The sequence below is a fragment of the Corvus moneduloides genome, chromosome 9, assembly GCF_009650955.1.
Source record: "Corvus moneduloides isolate bCorMon1 chromosome 9, bCorMon1.pri, whole genome shotgun sequence".
Lineage (NCBI taxonomy): Eukaryota > Metazoa > Chordata > Aves > Passeriformes > Corvidae > Corvus > Corvus moneduloides.
In genome coordinates this window covers 874,735-895,276 of record NC_045484.1, presented here as the reverse complement: position 1 = coordinate 895,276, position 20,542 = coordinate 874,735, and the positions used below count along the sequence as shown (strand labels likewise).

General features: G+C 41.9%; 1 protein-coding gene across 8 annotated transcripts in view; it reads left to right on the top strand.

The window, feature by feature from the left end:
* The window catches only part of RALGPS2 (Ral GEF with PH domain and SH3 binding motif 2), a 115,633-nt gene that overhangs the window by 77,022 nt on the left and 18,069 nt on the right, over positions 1-20,542 (top strand). For 6 of the 8 annotated variants that reach the window (XM_032117341.1, XM_032117342.1, XM_032117343.1 and 3 more), the window contains 7 exons: positions 413-550; positions 2,316-2,406; positions 4,749-4,816; positions 5,471-5,606; positions 6,426-6,577; positions 16,098-16,152; positions 19,708-19,785. In XM_032117341.1, coding sequence (XP_031973232.1) covers positions 413-550; positions 2,316-2,406; positions 4,749-4,816; positions 5,471-5,606; positions 6,426-6,577; positions 16,098-16,152; positions 19,708-19,785 — 718 coding nt within the window. The remainder of the gene's footprint in view (positions 1-412; positions 551-2,315; positions 2,407-4,748; positions 4,817-5,470; positions 5,607-6,425; positions 6,578-16,097; positions 16,153-19,707; positions 19,786-20,542) is intronic. The other 2 variants (XM_032117339.1, XM_032117340.1) reach the window with 1 other exon arrangement.

Here is a 20,542-nt window from a genome sequence, read left to right as displayed (position 1 = left end):
TGAGTTTGAGTTTTTATTTATCTTGAAGAGTTGTGGGTATGATTTATTTTTCTATTGTTTTTTAATTGCTGAATTGGAGGAATGAAGTAGTAGACTTGCTAAACAATTAATTTTGATTGTGTATTTTAGGACTATGCAGTTAGTATGCTTCAGATTTGTCAAAGAAGTAGTAAATTGGTGCTGTGGAGAAGATGAGGTTTATGAGTAGTTGTACATGTCCTTGTAATTACTTTTAGATTTCTAAAATTATTTCACATTTAAATCCAAAATGCTGTTCTGAGACAATGCTTTTGTCAACCTGCTTTAATGTTAGTGAAAGCGAAAATTCTTCACAATGTTCTTGGTGAGGGTTTTTTTCCTGCTACATCAAAGACACTAAACAAAGAAACTTTTCATTCTAATCTCATTTCAGGTATTTATCTGTCAGACTTGACATATATTGACTCTGCCTACCCCTCAACAGCAAGCATTCTGGAAAGTGAGCAAAGAACAAATTTAATGAACAACATTCTTCGAATTATCTCAGATTTGCAGCAGTCGTGTGAATATGGTAAGCTAATGTGTAAATATCAGAGTGTTAAAGAGAAGAATTTAAAAGCTTTATTTGTCTGCTGGATCCACGTGAATGCCATTAACACCCTCCCTCATCCTCTCAGCCCTGAAGTCTAGGTTTATTCTAGCATTGTTGGTTAAGACAGAGCATCAGGGTGAGGAGACAGAATAAAATTGCCTTTCTCTTACATCGAGCAAACTACAGGATATATTTTCTGATGATAAATGTCTAGTAGTACATCATACTCAATAGTAGTTTTACTGGTATTTAGAAGCTTGTACCCTGTGTTTCATAATTTTATGACTGAATTCTAAAAGTAGGATTGTTTTTGGAGTTGTACTTTTACTGGAGATGTCTTGGTTTTGAAAGACAGGTGTCTGCTAAGGAAGGCAGAAGCCTCCCTTGAAATGGCAGATGTAACCCCTTTCCCTCTGAGTTATTATAATTTTGAAAATCAAGGGCCTTTAGGCAAAGATGTGGGAAATAGGAGTAACAGTTCTTTACTATTATATATCTCTATGTGTATAACCAGTCGAACAAACAGCAATAACTCTGGCAGTAACAGCAAACACAAACCCAGCCCCAGCCTTCTCGGCTGCCGGGCCCTTTCCCCTCGGGTGCAGTTCCGCTCGCAGCCGGCAGGGGCGCTGGCGGCTCCCGGTGAGCAGGGCAGGTGCGATGGTTCCCCCGCGGCTGCAGGGGGCGCTCCGGAGCGAGCTCGGGGAGCACGTGGCACCAGTGCCCTGGGATCCCGGGAAGGGATGGGACAAAGGCTTCACAAACCCCTGGGCAGCCGATCCCGGTGTCCGGCCGGACCCTCGGGAACGGCAGGCTGGAGCGGCAGGCACAAACACAAATCCCGGGTGGCAGACGAGATGTATCCAAACGGGGAACCCCCCGGAGGCCCAGGCAGGCAGGGCGAGCAGGGCTACAGCGTAGCGAAAGCTCGAAGCAGCAGCGGGGCAGGGCAGCCACAGCTCGGCCTCCAGCAGGGCAGGGGAAACGGCTTTGGGATCCCAGCGTTGTTTCCAGCAGAAAGAAAAATGGCCGAAAAAAAGGAACCAGCAGCTCCTTTCTTTGCAGCTTCTCTCTCTGGACACTGAGAGCAAGCTGACCCCACACCCAGGTGAAACAAAAGGGTAGCCAGGTCTTTTGTTTGCTCTCAAGCACCCAGCGATTTATTGTCTTAGTAAGAGAATGGGGGAAAATTCCTTTAACAGGAAAAAAACTAGACCTCTTAAAACCCCAACAGGAGATAATAAAATACATTCAGCTTGTCTTTCGGACATTTGTAGTTCTGTGCACAGATCAGATAATGTGTTTTCTTCAAAGATGGTTTCCCTCACAGTCGTCTTCCCATTCTAGAAAAGTCATAAGGCTGTGTTTGTGGTGCTGGACTGTGAATCAGCACAGGATCATGGCTTCCCTGAGAGCTCAGTATGAAGAGAATGTGGGCTGTAAAGGAGTCCTCAGGCAGCCCTCCACGTTCCAGTTCTGGGCCTTCAGTTTGGCCAAGGATGTTGTCTTACTTCTCCCTTACATGTGCTCTGATGAGCACCTCTAGGGTTTGTGTGTGTGGGGTGTCAGGTCAGTGCATGAGAATTGCTGTGAAGTTCTAAAATTTCAGTGTCCTTAGGGCCTGTAGTTTGTGCTCCATCTCACATAAAAAGGCAAGAGACCTGAATCTGTTCAAATAGCTTCTGGAAAATACTTGGCTTACAAATGAGTGGCACAGTGTTAATGAATGCTGTCTGTTTTCCAGATATTCCTATGTTGCCTCATGTCCAAAAATACCTAAATTCAGTTCAGTACATAGAAGAGCTACAAAAGTTTGTAGAAGATGACAATTACAAGTAAGTACAAAATGCTACAGACTGACCGTAACTTATTGCAAAACAGCTTCTAGAACACGAAGCCTGTCACGTGTGAGACTGCACTTGGGTTGGGGAATTGTATTATATTATGTGGGTGTCCCTGCCCATGGCAGGGGCTTGGAACTAGATGAGATTTAGGGTCCCTTCTGAGCCACACGGTTCTGTGGTTCTGTGATTATGCACCTCAGACACACCAGTTGCAAGCAGCTGTGGTTCCAGCAGGATCCCGTGCCCAAGGCACTTTCCCACATGCTGGATGGCATATCTGCTCCCTTTTCTGTGCCAGACTGCACCAAGCCCTCGCTTCAGGTTGGTTTGGTCTGCTGAGAAAGACTTTGTACACGTGGCTCACCTGTAACACTGTTCAGTCAGCAAGAGGAATCCTGTGGTTGGAGATGGCTTAAGTCATTCTTCATCAGAAAAAAAACCATCTGTGCATCCAGTCCCAAGTTCTTACTGAGGGTGACTTAAAGCTTTCACTTTCAGATATACTTCATTTTATACTTTTTCCTTTGGTTAGGTTATAAAGTGTGAGTAAAATGTAAGCACTTGATTTTTGAGAGGCAAGTTCCTGTTCCTCTCTGCCTCTTCCTCCCAGCCTCCCATCCAAGGTTTCTACGTCCTTAATTAAAAGATTATTACTGTATTAGGTGATTTGACATCCAGCAAAACTGGGGGAGTGAAATCTGGCAAGAGACAGGAACTGAGGATAGGAAACACCCTAAGGCAAATCTGTTGCCTATGAAGGAAGTTTTTGTTCATTGGCTGATGTGCTCAAGGAGGTTCCCCACCCATTCCCATCCTGCCCGCCTGGGAAGTTTGTCACCTCAGAGGGGTTGAATTGGTTGCTTGTGCAGCTCCCTTGGAATGGCAGGAGGGGGATGCACACTGTAGGAGCAGCTGTGCTTTGCCATTTAACAGCTCTAACTTGGATTTAGTGAAAGGCAGCAAATGGGGACCCTTCGGTTTATGTCAGAGCACAGATAACGAGGACCCAGACCCTTGGCTTCTCTTCTGAGGCCTGTTAAGTTGTTCTCTGCAGTCCATGTGGAAGCATCCAGCTTTACCCTTTTCCTGGGATGTTCTGCAGCCTCATTTGGGAAGTGTCACTTGTCTATCACTGAGAGTAAAGCTCTGTGGTCAAACATTTGAAGGAAGGAAAAAAAAAAAAGCCAACCCAAACCCAAGTTTCTTACCTGCAGTGTCTCCTCAGTAGCATTGTATCCATGAATCCCACACTCCAGCCTCCTCCACCTTCCCTGGGTAGGACTCACTACCTGTGGGAATTTTATTGCTGAAGGAGCTGCAGTCTCTGCATCCAGTGCCATCCATGTTTTGATAGCAGGGCAGTGACTGGAGACAGTGGCACATAAATCAGAGGCATGGCTGCTGTTCACAACGTCTGGTTTTGCACTGATGGGTTTTGTACATCTCCAAACTGAATGCTTTTAGGGCTGAGGAGTGCATTTGAAGAGTTGTTCTTACTTGAAGTGGCTCTTCTACTTTTCATCCCCTTACTAAGGTGTCTGTCAGCAAAAAGGTTGAGAGAACAGTGACTGTGACTTGAATGCGTGGGGTTTTTTCCGAAAAGATTTTATTTGAAAAGATTAAAATCGTAATGAATCGTTGCTAAACTGTCTGGGAATGGAGGGGAGGGGAGCTGTCAAACTTCAAACTTCTTCTCCCCAGAGTTAAAGAGATGCTTTTTCAGTGTTAGTAGTTTCAAAGATTTTAGTCCTTCAAACCGTGTGGACAAGATACACTTTATTTTCCTGGAGTTACCTGCTCCTGTAGTCTGCCTTCTGTGTGGGACTGCTGGAAATGGCATTAAAAAGCTGCAGAAAAAGCTTGAATTATGGCTGAAATCAAGTTGATCATGTATTTTCCAAAACACAGAAGATGATTTTGGCTTTTGAACCAGTAAAGACTAAAGCCTTGGCACTTGGCACACTAGTGCACTTTATATAAAAACTTAAAATATGAAGTGTTCCACGAATAAATATTTTAGCCAAGGTGGGGGGAGAAGTTGTATATTATTTTTATTTTTCCCAGGTTTTAGCTGGAGTAGCAGTTTCATGTGGGTGCCAGCCATCCCAGGGCACTGGAGGTCTTGGTGGTCTGTATGAACCAAAGCTCTAGGCAGGAAAAATCAAGTTTGGAAATAGCCTGTGCTAAAGATAACTCTGCACTGTTTGTATTACCTTCATGGTATTTCTTGCAATCATAGAATCAGCTTGCCATCATAAATTTAAAAAATGCTTCTTCACAAACTTATACTTTTATTTCCTGATAAAGTAATTTTTAATGTTTCTTTAATGCAGACTTTCATTAAAGATAGAACCAGGGACCAGCACCCCCCACTCTGCTGCTTCCAGAGAAGATTTAGTAGGTAAATGCTTAATAAATGTGAGAAGACTTGAGGTTGTCATGTGCATTATTTTAGAATTGCAAACGTGGAAAATATTTGCCTGAGGCTGTAAAGAAGTGTGAAGTTTAAACACTGCATGTTTGTAGTAAAAAGTCTAAAGGTGATCTGTAAAGAAGGAATTGAGTCCTTTTTTTTAGGTTCTTTAGGTATGTATTGTGGCACTAAGTTGTTAATGTCATTTGGGGTGAAGAGCTATTAAATATTCATTCTTTGTTGTGTCTAGACAGAAGGGCCTTCATCTAAACTTTTCATGGCATAATATGCTTCCAAAAATGAACATTCTTCTTGGTCAATGCCAAAAGTGGTTGAAGGCAGGAGTTTGAAAATGTAGAATCAGTGGGATGTGTCCAGTGCTGGTGTAGTGAATGCAGCCACCTTCAGGGCTTGCAAAATACTTTCACTGGATGGTCTGTTTGAGCTGTGTTTGGTTTTAATCCTGTGCAAAAGCCCTGAAGTGCAGGGGGTTTAATTATCAGTAGATCAATGAGTTTCATTGCAGCTGTCTCTTATAAAGGGAGTTCAGGAAGTTTTGTGCAACTTTTCCATGGTGTTCTAAGAAGTGACCCTGACAGTAATTCTGGAGTGACTTGGCAGTAATGTCTTTTTTCTTCCCAGGCTCTGAAGTCGGAGCATCTCCACAAAGTGGACGGAAAAATGTGGCAGCTGAAGGAGCCTTGCTACCACCAACGCCCCCTTCACCTCGGAACCTGATACCCCACGGACACAGGAAATGTCACAGTCTGGGATACAAGTCAGCATTTTGCTTAACCTAAAAATCCTAAGCTTTTTTTTTTAAGTGACGTATCATCTTTCAATACAAAAGCTTTGCTTGTAAAAAATAGCATGACTTGTACGCAGTACTTCACTTACAGAGCAATTTGTGGCCAGGGAGCAAGCTCAGAACTGTAATGGTGGTATCCCAGCCCAAGAGAATTAATCAAAATAGGAAGGCTGAAATTATGATGATAAGACTAGTCACTGAGTTAACCAGAATGGCTCTTTCTGAATGACAAAACTATCACTTTTAGTAACTCAATGCCGGTGTAATTATTTCAATTTCAAAATTATATAACTGCTTTATTGGCATTTTTACAGAGAGACCTCCTCTGTAGACTTTCGTGTAACTCTGTTTAGTAATGGCTTCAGGCTTTTTCCATAGAAGTGTACTTCTAATAGTATCTTGATCATTATCTGATCATTTCCCTTGTCATCTCTTCAAAATGCAAGATTGTAGCTCCCCAGTAATTAATAACTTCTATTGTGTAAGTTCACCTTTAATGAGCTAGAATGCAGCTCTACAGTTCAGTTATGTATTACAGCAGACAAAAGTAGCATAAGATATTGAAAGTAATTATTAATGTACTCCTGACTTCCTGTTTGTTACACGAGTTCTGTGCAGTTCTAAAGCTGGCACTTCCTGCAGGTAATTTATTTGTGCACAGTTGCTTACGGCTTGGCCATGAGTTAGTTTGGCTTTAGGAGCACAGTGCATGCAATCCTTCAGGATGTTGAAGCAGCTCCTGAGACGTATCAAGGCAAGGCTGTAACAGTTGTGTCTGTTCGTTTCCAGTTTCATACACAAGATGAACACGGCTGAATTCAAAAGCGCGACGTTCCCGAACGCAGGACCCCGGCACCTGCTGGATGACAGCGTCATGGAGCCCCACGTGCCGTCCCGAGGGCAGGCCGAGAGCTCCACCCTTTCCAGCGGCATTTCCATAGGTACCGGCTGCGGCCGCGCCCGTGGCTGCCGGGGCTTTTCATGGGATTTCAGCTCCGGTGGGTGCTGACTGTGCCTGCAGCAGCGCCGCTCTGAAATGCTGCTTTGTTCAGAACAAATCTCAGAAGGGTGGGGGAAGGAGGGTGATGTCATTTCTACAGCGTGAACTGAGAAGTGATGGAAAAGGTTATTTCTTTTTCTATCCCTGTTAGTGGTACAGCTTCTGATACTCCTATTCCTTGATGGAAGTGGAAGGAAGTGCAGGGCATGGTTTTCTATTATCTTTTTTTCCCCCCTAAATCAATTCAAGTTTGAAAAGTTTTATAGTGGGATTTCTATTTAAAATGCCATATTGACTTGTGTAGTGGTTTGGTCCAAAATACTCATTACTGTTTATCTTCTGTGAGATAAGAATTAGGAGAAATGCAAAGCAGGCACCAACTTACAGGAAACTGTCAGCACCCCTTAGCAAGGACATCCCTTCCGAGACTATGCTTGCTAACCTATGACAACTTGACAGTGTAAATTGCTGACAGTTTTAAGAGCATAATTTCTAAATACTTCTGACTTTGACAGAAGATGGAAATCTAACTTTCAGATATCTCAAAATGTCAGAATCTACTTAATTTTGATAAATTATTTATCTTTGTATATTTGGGGTGATACTCTTTTTTTTCGAGAACTTCCGCTTCCTGAGTCTCTTCTGTGACAAGAGTTGCCCTTTTTTCCTGTTACACACAGCTCCTTTAAGTGAAGAGAGGACAGGACACAAGTGCCTCTCAAATCCACCTGTTTGCAGCCAGGGCTGACAATGGAACCTCTCACTGCAGTCCTTTTTCTCAGAATTATTTGTTTGATAGAATTCAATGGTGTTCAATTTTTATACATTGATAGTAATGAAAGAGCCTTGTAGTGCTTCACATTTCTTTGGATAACTGAATTTTAAAAGCAGCTGTTTTGCTTTTTAGCCTTTGTGGAGAGGAACAAGGTCGCAGATTGTCAGACTGCGCTGCTTTCGGGAGCTGTACGTATATTTTCTTGAGGAGAAGGCATATGGAATGAGACCAAAGCAGTTGGTCTAAGTGAACCTGTCCGTATCAGGCAGCTTCCACTCTTGAATGTGCATTGCCGCTGTTCCCTGCAGGTTCTCTGCTGTGGCAAAGTTTGCCATTTCAAAGTCATCCATTGGGAATGGTGCTTCTCCTCAGCATCCAGGCAGCTCCCACTCCCAGGGCTTGCACGGTGCAGGGAAAGCAAGTTTGTGTCACCAAAGCTGAGATGTAGCATTGACCTTTTCTCAGGGCAGTGTTTTACAGATGTTTTCTATCTAAATAACCTGAGAAATTCTCTGCAGTCAATCCTTTTGTTCCAGGGTAAATTATTCCTGTACCTCCATTAGAGCCTAGCAGGGAAGGTTTGCCAGTGCTGACAGGTGGTTTTTCATGAGGTACAGTTGAGAACCAGTCACCATTTAGATATTTTGGAGAATATAGGATCGTCCTGCTTTGTCTCCTCTCTGAATTTTTCAGTTCTGTTCTGTAGCTCAAGCATGACCTGACAAGCTGGAACAAAATTGCCCCTTTAGAAGACTTGTATAAATGACTTGCAAAACAGGAACCTTAGGCATTTTGTGCAAGATCAGCGTTTGTGTTTAGAAATTCCCCTCTCCCACTCTTTCACCTCCAGCCTCCCCATACTCAGATGAATCAGTTTTATCACTGTTTTGACAGTCCAACAGTGTTGTTATTTTTGCTGCTTCTTGATGGTGAAAATTTCAATGACACAAAAGGTTGATAGAGGTGCTAGAAATATGTATGGAGGAAGAGGGTAAGTTCTGGAGGTTTGCAGTATCTATTACTGCAGAATGCTTGGAAATGTAAGTTGTCTGGCATTCTGTGCTGCTGCCTCAGCAGGATTTAAGGAAGTTGATTGAAGCTGCTGAGTTCCTCCATCATGTTTGAAGTAGTCTGTTTACTCAGGACTTGGAATTAGTACAGTCACTGCAGCAGAGAGGAGGTTTATGGTATTCTACAGCACAGCTTCAAAAGACGGTCAGGAAAATGTCTCCTGAATGTGTGTACTGAAAGGAGTGTTATTCCTCACCTTGCCCATAAACGTGGATTTAAACCTGTTGCTCTAGAAACAGGACTACCTTTTTTACATATAAACCTATATAGGACTTAACTTTTTGGGTAAATGATCCTTCTTCAAAACATGGACAGAGTTCTGCTATGTCAGCACCTTGAATGGGCCTTTAAAGACAACTGTAATGCTGCTTTAAATCACTCCTGTGTTTTGAGAGCTCAGAGGTGTTGAGACCTTTCCAGGCCTTTCATATTGGAGGATCTGGTAGGATCTGCCTCTGTTAAATATCAAAACCCCGCCAATGGAACAACACTGTCCATAGGAATCCATCAGCCAGTCTCTAACCTAAACCACACATTGAAGTGATGATGGACATTTTGGTTATTCCGTGCTGGGAGAGGCTGACAGTCCCTTCTGGGAATGGTGCAGAGCATGCCACAATTTCTACATCAATGTAATTAACCTTTCCCATATGAAGAATATACTAACTGGGCGTCTGTCATGGCAATGAATGATTCCTAAAGCAGCAGCAAAGCAGAAGGTGAGACAAGTATGGGGTTTGCTCAGAACAGGCCGATCTGTGATGTGCAGCCATGGTCAGAGACTTAAACCTTAAGTTCAGGGATTGGAGGCTGTGTACATTCAGCTCATTCTGAAAACAAACAAACTCAAGAATGTTGACGATACCCTTTTATATTAATTTCTTGTGCTTGTGTCAAAGCAGTTCTTGCTCCTAGCGCTGTGGGACGGTGTTCCATAGCTGATGGTCGTGTGCTGTGCTGGCATCTGGGAGCTGTACATCTGGTTCTGTTGCCATCCTCCTTATTACAAACAGGTGCTTGTTATCAGGACAGGAGATCTTAAAAAGTGAGAAATCTCTTTCCAGCAGTGCCAGGGCTATCCTAATAAGAAGGAAGAAACATTTGTCCAGTCCCATATACAGTGTCAGATGGGAAATGTTCTCTTGAATTCAGGAATGTAATAACAAGAGGAAATAGTCTCTTGTAAGTTTTAGGCATTCATAATGTAGATGGTTGCAATTGGAGCTCTTTATAATCACACAGAGAATTAAAATCCTCAAGGATATGATTCGCCTCATTCTTAGGTGGGTGGCTAAAAAGAGGTTATGTGACTCGAGTCCTTAAAACCCCACTGTATTTCTGTTGGTTGCAGAGACTTTTGAGAGACAACACCTGAAAATACAGGCAGATGAATAGTGCTGAAAATGTCTGTTTTGTGCAGACAATCCAGATATCTGCTTTCAGTAAATGGGGACAGATGCTTTTACCTTGCAGTGGAAGTTCACTGAGAACCCCCACTCACTGCTATCAGCCAGGCCTAAAGCTACAAGGTGGTTTTGTTCTCCAGGGCTGTGTTTGGATGAGGTCACTGTTTTGGTGAGGTCAGTGTGTACACTCTGCCCTCCTGAGGTGTGAGCATTGCTCTTGGCTGGGTTCGAGGAACCACCTGCACACTCGTACCACCTGTTCTCTTGCCTGTATTTGCCTCCTGTCACCTCCACACCTAAAAGTAGGATAAATTAAGATGATTTTACTAGGTCCTGGTTCCACTCAGAAATAGCATGAGACTTCCTTTAATTCATAAGGTATTTTTTTAAAGAATACGTGGTTCTCTATTAATTCCCAGCTTTCTTACACTTTTAAAATATTTATTGCTTAAGTGTGCGCTTAAGTATCTTTGCAGCAATGTTCAGCTTGTTTCATTAATGTTCTCAGAAGCTTTGGATTTCCACCATTTCTTACAATTTGGCTCTGCTACATTACTGAATTTCTTAAGCTGAGTTTGTTTACAATGGCAAAATGTTCAGATAATTCTTAAGAAGTAAAGGGACAGTGCAAAATAGGCCTCTTTTCATATATTGATTCTGTGTGGCTTTTCTCCTCTTAGAGCACCTAACCTACAGGATGCAAAGTCATTTTGCTAAGGAAGTTATGCTTTGAGAGTGCTGTCTCAGGTATACCACTTAAAAACAGATGTCAAGGTATGAACACAGAAGCACTGCTGAAATTGAGATTGTAACTTGAGCTGTTTAAAAATTCAAAGGAAACAGTTATGGATTGTGCTTGTAGCAGTGTTGGCTGCAAGTCCTTTCTCAAGCTATTTTTTTTCCCCTTATTTTTCCTAATCTACAATGATATGGATGAAAGCTCTGGAAAAACTAGAACTCTTGAACATTTGCCTTTGTTTGTGTGTTGCAATCAATGGAGAATAACTTTAGCCTTTGTTCTAATGCAATTGGAGGAACTAATGCTGCAGAGTCAAAGAAAGGTATTTTAAATTGGTGTGAATTGATGTAAGAAAGTGCCTTTGTAAGAGCAGTACATTTCCAAACCTAAACTGGCATGAAATGCATATGAGAATATCAGCATTTTAATGAACTCCTCTATTAAGTCACCACCTCGAAGTTATTGAATTCTACAAGGGATTATATTTCTCTTTAAATAAATGAAGTATAGGTGTAGGTATACAGTGTATGCGTTTACTTTCAGGGGTCTTGGCAGCCTGTGCTGTAGGGAAGACCTTTACACAGCCAGTGTTTGTTTGATTCTTTAGCCTGTACTGTGCTGTTCAGGTGTGTAGGACTCTGAGTCATCAGATCAGATTTCAGGTAGGGTTTCGGGCAGGAGAAGTATGTCGGGTTTATTTATCTATTTCCTTCATATCAGTTTCTAGATGCCTGTCCCTTGCCCTAAATGTGGATACCCTGCTTTGCTATTGTGAACTACTATTCCTTTAGTGATAGGATAAATAAAAAATCTGTATAACAGTAGAGGTTACAAATGCACATGTAGGTGCCTGGATTTGAGAGGAGAAGATCTATTCTAGCACCCCAGTTCTTCCCCAATCCTTCCTGGTACCGTTTGGTCCAAGGCTCATGCTCTGGGTGTGTTGCAATCAGTGTAGTTGTACAGACCCCCTGTTTCTGCCCCATCTTTATCCATTTGGTTATTTGCTTTTGCTGATTTTTCACGATGAAACTCAGTGATGGTATTAAAAGTTTGTATCAATTCTCTGGCATGATATTGCTGGAGTCCTCTGTCAGAGTTCCTGCCATCTGTATTTGGTTAACTGGGGAGCCAGAGTTGAGCTGCTTAAGCTTTACAATAGTTAAATGGTCATGAACTATATCTGAGGATTTTCAGTCCATCTGTGGACTCACCAAAGCAGAACAGAGCTTTCAGGGCAGGGAGCCCATCTCTGTGGTGTTATCTGGGCTGTGCTGTGCTGCAGCCAGTGATGTTCAGGCCTCTTGAGCAGTTTTGTGTGTTTCCACAGTAGAATTTCCAGCTCTGTCGGGTCCATCACCAGCTCTGGAAACACGGTGTAACCGGAGCCAAGAGAGTGTCGATGACAGATTTGGGAAGGGGAAAGAATTTTTAGTCTGAAGACTTTTTAAACTCTTTGGGGTTGGTTTGTTTATATTAACACCTGTTTAACTTTGGGGACTAACTTCTGGATAAAGGAAGTCTGTGTTAAGTGTTCAGTATCCCCAGAGCCGGGGCAGTGAGTGGGTGCCGTGACCCGGGGAATGGGTAGGGGGTAGCGCAGGCATTCGCCATCCCAGAACTGGGAACCCCACGCTGTTTGTGTGGCTGGAGCACAGACATCTCACAGACATCTGTGTGTGCACATCTGCAGATGGGAGCAGAAAGTTCACATCTGAATGGAGCTGCGGTGCTGGGGCAGTGGAGGCAATCCTGAGCCTTCTCAGATAATCCCCGGCACAGTTAGCAGAAAAGCCATCTTGCCAAGGGCTGCTATTCCTAAGATAGGAAACAACCTTCATAAAGATTTTATTTTTTTTCAGTCCTGCACAAGAAATTTATTAGCAATGAAAAAAAGTAGGAAGATAGTGTCTTGTGTTCGGTGGCTTCTTACATAAAGCCAAAATTTGTTTAGAGCATTAACTAACAGAAAGGGCTTATACTGCCTAGGATTTGTTATTAAGTTTAACCTGAAGACTTGCTGGAGGTTGTTGGAAAAACTCAAATATTGAGTACATACTTGAGAAGAATTTAAGAAGGTGATATATTTTCAGAGTACTGAATGAATGAAATATTTCCAGTTGAGGTGACACTCAAATAGTGCACTTAATGTTTAAACAGAACTTGGCTAGACATCTAACTTTTATTAAGTTAAAAACAGTCCCTTTTACCTCTGTTTTGTTTTGGAAGGAGGGATGTAAGGTATTTTCTTTTGCTTTTCAGGAAAGGGGTGTTTTTAGTATCAGAACCTGTGTCATGCAGAATATCTCCTAGAGGTTTTTAGAATCTAAAAAATCCTGTTGAAGATGTTTTTTTATATGGATGTTAGAGGAATGGTCAAATGCTAAAATTCAACCTTCTCCAGGTTCTTGTTACAATTTTTACAACTCCTATAGGCATCAATGTAATTGTTAAATCAACAGCTGTGATGTTTTCCCCAATTCTTTTACAAATTGATGTTCCTTTTAAGTGTGATTGGCAGTTTCTGTATAGATTTAACTTTTTAAGTGGAACTTTTTGTTTACAAAGCCCCCCAAATTCCTGTAGGTTTTCTCACTGTACTGGTACTGTACCAAGGATTGTCTCTTTGTGACAGGTGACATTTCAGGTCTTGCTCTAGTTTGTTTTGCATTTTTACAAAGCAACACTAGCTTTTAAATCTGTAGGGTACTTACTACAGCAATTGAATTATAACTTTATTAGCAAAGCTGCTACAGTTGCCATCAAAATGTCATTTCGGGTAGAATTTTAATGTATCAGCCTGCTTTAAATATAAAGAATTACTTCATGATGCTGTATTATTAGGGGGTTTTACTTGTGTGGATTTATCACACAGGTCTCAGTTAAGCAGAGCTCTAGTCATATGAGATCTGCACTTCTTGTTAATACAAAGCTAAATCTAAGCAGCAGTAAGAAAATAAATAAGGTTCTAAATGTCCCTAATGCTTTCAGTGCTGGCTGAATGACTTGACAGGAATTGCTGCACTATTTTGCAGGACAGATTCCCCCAAGTAGCCAGAAGGAAAGCTTCAATTACATGCCAGGGAAACTTCTTTCGGGTTGGGGTTGAAACCTACCATTCCTACTGTCATTCCACCTGCTAAAGGGATTTCAGCACCTTAAGGTCTTACTTGCTGTAAGAGATTCTACCACAAAGAGCCTTCTTCAAAGACAGTCAGCTGGGAGGTCTTACCCAAAGTGCCTGCTTAAAGTTCTCTCTGAATTGTTACATCTGATTCTGTCTCCTCATCCCCAAACCGTGTTACTTATTTATTTGAAGAAGCTTCATGTATTGCCTTACAGAGAATGCAGCTGTGCTTTCGTTAGGATGAAATAAAGCACTGAGCTTTTCACTGTGATGTGGATTGTGGAATTTCCTGAAAGTACTGAGTGACAGTTGTTTCTTCCAGGAAATGATGAGCAGGCTCCACCTGGATAGGTTACTCCAGCTGGTCGCTCCTTTTTTTTCCTGGAGTAATTCATGATTTATCTGGTAGTCTTTCTGTATGGAATTGCCTGGAATAATGTGGACTTCAATCCACATATTCTCTGTGCTGAGCAGAACTCCAGGTTATTTTTATAGTCACTTCTTTGCTCACCTGCCCTGTGGCACCTGGATGTTTGCTGATAGATTGAGTCTGAGAGTCACTTGAGATGCGAGCAACTTGAGGTAGTAGCTGGGTCTCTTTGGTCACTTGCCCTCCCAGCCACAGAGGAAGTGTGAGTCCTAGGAGAAGGAGTAGCTGGACTACTCCTCTGTGGACAGAGCTACCTGCTGCTGTACCCCTTCCAGCAGCTGGATGCTGAAGGGTCAGTGATCTGCAAATGGAAGTACTAAAAACTTTAGGGCACTTGTAGAAAGTAATGCGAGTTACCTGTTGAATATTTTACCTCCCTGCTTGCAGCCCTTCATGCCTCCACTGGAACATCACTTGTGTGTCTCTTAGCTCCTTCCACTGTACAAATGGCTCTTACTGTAGTGCTGGTGTGAACCAGGTTGGGACTTTCCTTTAGGAAAAATTCAGAACAAGCTGAGACCAAATTATCTAGTATCCCATAGAGATCATGTTAATATGTGGATGTTGAGCTAATGTTTGCAAAAGAGGCATCTCAGCTGAATTGGCTGGCAGATAAAGGCATGTATTTTCTCTTCAATTTTGCACAGAGGGAGCTTCAGCCCATGCTGAGAGTTTCATGGCTCTTGGCTGGAGTTACCCCTGCTGTGTGTAAATCTTTATTGCCTCCATCTTTACTCCATGTTTACTCAGTGAATATCCAGACTTACTTTGTACACATTATTTTTCAGGGCACCACTTCTCCCTGCTGATTTCCTGTGTAAAATTACAGGGAACTGGTTCCCATTTTCAGCTGCTGTTTCTCTGAGGGAACTCTTAAGTAAGGAGCACTGATTCAGATTCGTTGGTTGTTTTCTGGTTTGTTCCTAAATAATTCTGAATAAATTCTTCATGGGTGTTCAGGCAGCAGAGCAAACAAGATGGCAAGTTCGTGTGCCAAAAGGTGGCTTCAAGCATTGACTGACATTGAATTGCACTGAAATTTAGGCATAGGGATGATCTGGAGCCAAAAATGTTAGTTTGAAGTGTGTTGAACAAGGGTAATAGCTCATGTGGGCAGCTGGGCTGGTCTGAAGGGTGAGGAGCAGCAAGGCAACAGCTTGGAATTGTGTATAGAAGCTACTGAGTTCTGTTAACAGCATCTCTATACTGATAATCATTTACTGATTTTTACCATTACGGGTAACACCCACCTTGTATCTGTATTTAAATGCTCATTTTCAGACTGATGGGATTTACTGGAATTGTAAAGTTACTGTCTTATTTATGGGACTGCCATGAGTGGATGCATCAGACATCTGGGTTTTGGGATTTTCCTCTATTTTCAATGTTTAAAATAAAACAATTGTGGTAACATTGGATTAGTCTGCAAAGCACAGAAGGAAATAATACTGTTGTGATCTGATAGAGTAAGTGGGAGACAGCTTTAAAAAGTTGTTTAAGGCTTCCCAAATCAAATTCAGCAATGAATTTTCACCTTTGTGTCATGACTGTGTATGACTTGATAAGAAATTATTTAAATAAGTGACCTGTTCTTCTAAATGCAGACATATCTGTGTTTAGGGTGTTCTTTATATTTTGAAAATATGGTTCCCATTTATTAGTGCTCCTTTTCTTCAATTTCTTAATGTGGAACTAGACCCTGTCCCTTCAATTTCCATCTCAGTTTATGTGAAGTTCCTGAAGCAAATCACAAAGTGTTTTCCTTGCAGTATTTTACTGAAGTATTTTTGTGCATATCGTCTGAAATATTCTGATATTCAGAATCTTAAATATTCTGATTCTTTCAGATACAATTGGCAGAGATGGCTTGTAGATGATGAAATAAAGTATCATTTTTTCTTATGTTTCTCTAGGTAGCAGTGATGGTTCTGAACTCAGTGAAGAGACTTCCTGGCCAGCATTTGAAAGGTAAGGAAAACCTGGTTTTCTCTATTCACATCGTTACTTACAGTCTCTCTCTGGGTCCTGAAAATGCTGCTTGTTTTTACTGAGCTAGAGATCTTCCGTATGTAAACTAAAACTTCCATATGTACACTAAAAAGCTGTAGTTAGTTCACTGGGTCTGTTAAAGCAGCAGAGAAACACCTTCTGCTCACTAATAGTTGATAGGGCTTTTCTCTGATGGGGTGCTTACTCAGTGCACACGTTCTTTAAGGAGCTCAGCCAGAGAACCCAAAGACCCCAAAGGTTTTATAGATGTGGATTTCATATGTGCTGTTCGAGACCTGTCCCATTTTCATTTTCACTTTCCCTGAGACCCTTCATCTGTTCATGGTCCCTTTGCTCCCTTGTCATTGACACTGGCATCTCTTTTTGTCTCTCATCCTCTTTTCCCTTCACTGTTACCTGCCCCTGTGTGACATGGGAGGACTCAACAGTGCCCCTTGCTCATGTCTGACTTTGTGGTGCAGAATTACTGAGTTGCTCCTCATCCAGCACCTGCAGGTGCTCAGGGGGCATTGCCCACTTCAGCCCCTTCTCATGTAGCATTTGAGAATGCGGAAAAAGACAAACAGCTGTAGTTTAGCACAGACAAAGGTGCAATATTCACCTTCCCACAGCTGAGGAAGATGCACAATACGGTGCATTGCTTGCTTCTGTAACACAATTTCAGGTAATCCATCAGCTTCAGAGTTGCCATGGATGACTTTTTCTACCACACTTTGGCATTTTTTGTAGGAATTTTTGTCAAAACACTTTCTTTATAGCTGGGAACTGTTACCACAAATGTATATTCTGCTTGAGCTCACTGAAGCAGTTACAGTTCTGTGTTAGTTTTGGAAGAGGTCTTTGAAAATCTCTCTGTGCCAAAGGTGAACTCCTGGGTACTTCATGCCCTAGATATGAATCCATACATGAGGAAAGGCCCTTAATGATTTCATTAGGTAACATCCCACATGAGCAGAGAATGCAAATGGGGTCAGAAAGGAAATCTCTCAACTTGCAGGTTGCATCACAGAGCACATGCAACATTCAGAAGGTTTGCTTTCTTTTCCTTCCCTGCTGCCTTACGGAATTGTGTCTTGATACCAAGTTATTTCTCAAAGATAAAAAGTCATAAGTTGGACAAAATGCTGAGCTGAGTGTTTTACCCAGAGCAGCATAAGAAACTTAAAAATTTTAGTAAGCCTCAGGTTTAAACTTAGGGGAACACTCTTCAGAATTGTTGTGTGGACTTCTGAGGCAAAGCAGGGGTTTTTCATCCCTGTGCTAATGAGAACTGGCAGCCCCAGGCTCCCCCAGTACAAGGTTTGCTCCATATCAAACAGAAGATTCCTCTTCCAAATTCCACTTGCCTTCTGTACTTCCCTCTCTCCTGGGAGAGCTCTCTGAGAACCCTGGTGGGGGTTTCATGTGTTTCAGGGTGAGTTCTCTTGCCTGCTTCTAGGGAGAGGATAGGATTCCAGACACCATGTGTGAAATTCCTGGAGCTCTGCAGCAACCTTGAGTCTGCTCCTTGGTTTTTAAGATGATGAGGCATGTTTTAAATTTTAGTAGGTAATACACTGACATGCAAGTGGCAAAATTTGAGATAACTAGAGAGGGTCTCTCTCTGGTTTTGGTCTGTACAGTGAAGGACAGTGGTTTCCATTCTTCATAAAGACATTTAAGTGAGGGAGAGGCATTAGCTGCCTGGAGTTACCAACTCTGGCAAAACTGGGGTACATCCAGTGTTGATTACTATTTTATATGCAGTGCAAGTAGGACTTCAGTATTTCTCAATGATTTAGGAACAGTATCTTTGGGTAGGAAGGCTTAAATCTGCATCGTGTGCCTTAAGAGGAAGGAAACAGTTCTTGCACACACAGGTTCCCAAAGTAACAGAAGGAATTGTAGAGTGTATTCTTGTTTTTCCTGGCCTTTCTGCTTGTAGCTGGGGAATGCAGAAGGGATGAGAACTAGAGCCACTGATTGCTTTTAGGTGCAACAGAACCTTAGTTTGAAACTTGAGAAAGTTTTCAGTGTTGGGGTGTCCCTTCAGGCCAATCAAAATTACTGGAAGAACTAAAATTCCAAGTCCTGATAAGTTACATCCTGTTAAGGGCAGTGTATTAAGTGACACTTCAGTCTCACTGGTTGTCATCCTGAGTGTCTCTGAATAGATTTCCCTGAAATAGCAGGATTGCAAGAGTGATAGCCTCCTTGTTATGCAAAAAAAACCCCAAGCTTAAAGGTAAGGAAAAAACATACTTAATTTGCATGCCAAATGGATGTATACAAAAATAAACAGCTCATATTACTTTTTTTTTCCTTCATTGTTTTATTTGCCTGTGTCTTGAGTGTGTTCTAAAAAACAATTCATAAGTTCAAAGATACCTGTTATGTTGAGAAAGAAATGATGGCAAATTCTGGAACAGATTAGTAGATGGTGATTCATTAATATGTTTTTGATAATTCTTCTTACAGCAAGAGCAATAGTTTGGGCTGGTTTAAAAAACCAAAATGACAGAAAAACCTGATTCTCTTTGTTTAATGCTGCTGCCCTTTCCTGTAGCCCTTCTTTAAGTGTGTTTTGCCTGCTGTCCTGAGTTCAGGGTGAAGCATGGCCATGCTGCTGGTTTAGGTCTCCCATCCTGAAACACTGCCCTGTCCAAGCACAAGCAGCTTCCCAGCTCGTGTAAAGCCCTGTCACAGGTGACAGACAGATTTGTGCTGTATTGGAGACTTTGCCTGTAAGGTTCCCCTAGGCTTGTACTTAACGGCCTGCTTCCACAGAACTGCTGATTTTCAGTCTTCCAACAGGATACCAGCAACTAGAAAAATGGATAAAAACTAGGAGGTGAGGACAAAGTGCCTCAACAGTGCTTATGTTGACTTAAATGGAGTTCAGTCGATTGAGGGAATCTGATCCAGAAAAACAAGGTTCAGTGAAGCAAAGCAGTGTTCAAAAGGCAGGTCTGAGGCACAATTCCTCAGTATGGACCAGGTAAATGATTTTAAAAGGTGAAGCCTACAGGTAGAGTGTACAGCTTAGAGGAACAGGAAAATGGAAATATTGCTGAGCACAACAGGATTTTAAACAGTGTCAGGTGTATTTTTGACAGAGCTTGCAGTTCCTTTCAGCCCAACAGCTTGTGTGTGTTCATAGTCGTAGAAGTTGAAACCATTTTTGTAGTAACATCTGAAGTCAGATTTCATGATAAGTTTTATCAGTATGGTTCCTTTACATTTATTTAGTCTAAGCTAAATGCAGATTTTGCTCTCAAAATGTGTTATTCTTCAGTGCCAGTAAAACACTTCAGTATTGTGAGTTCTGACAAAGAGAACATCCGATGAAATGAAAAACCATACTATTTACTTCTGCATGCATTTTTCTAAATAAAATTATTTGCTTTTTTCTTACATGGAAGAAGTGGCTTTGTGATATGCACAAAAAAAAAGTTCTGTGCTGTTTTAGCAGTCGTGCTGTTTGTGTGAATGCAAGTATATGTAATACATACAATTTATAATGGAATCCAACAGGAACAGGTTGTACCATTCTCTCGGTCCGGGGACAAGAGTGTCACGAAATGGCCATCGAGGCCACATGAAGGCCAGCAGGTACACTCCCACTGCACACAGAGGTGTCAAACCTTCCCTCTGCTGTTGGTGATTTGGTTTGATTTAATAATTAAGTGGGTGTTTTCTGATGTTACCTTTCTAACTTACATGTCAAAATAAAGGTAGAGACCTTTTTTTCTTCAGTCTTAAAACTTTCCCCTTCAATGACTTTCTCTATATCAGCATAAGGACTGTTCATTCCAGTCTGCCAATCCAAATTCTGAACCATTGGATCTTTCTGCCAAGGCTTAAAGATGTTTTGCTGGGGTAGCTTTTGAGCTGCCTGCCACTGTGGAGCAGTGCAGGTAGTTCTCATGGGGAAAACAAAGCTGCTTCTGGTGCTAATGGATGGCATTCCAGATGTTTTCTTTGCTGGCAGTTCTGTACTGAATTTCTTTGCGCTTCTTCCCTGAAATCAGAGAGATGCCTAAAATGAGTAACACAAATTGCCCCCAATTTAATAGATGTAATATTTGCAAGATGACAGAGTAACATAACTGATGGTTCTGATTCTGCATGGATACAGATTCTGTCTCCAGCTGTGTCACTGTAGTTGGGAAAAAAATGGCCATTGACTGTGAAACCTCTGTCATGTTAAGAAGCAAGCATTGTCTCACTGAGTTAAACCCATGTTCACATCTGTCAGTGTCCAAAATTGTCTCCATATCATCATCCTCAGTAGGTGCTGCAGTGAAAGTGTTTCCCACATTTCCAGTTTACTTTGGACAGTCATGACTGTTAGGATGGATGAAACAGC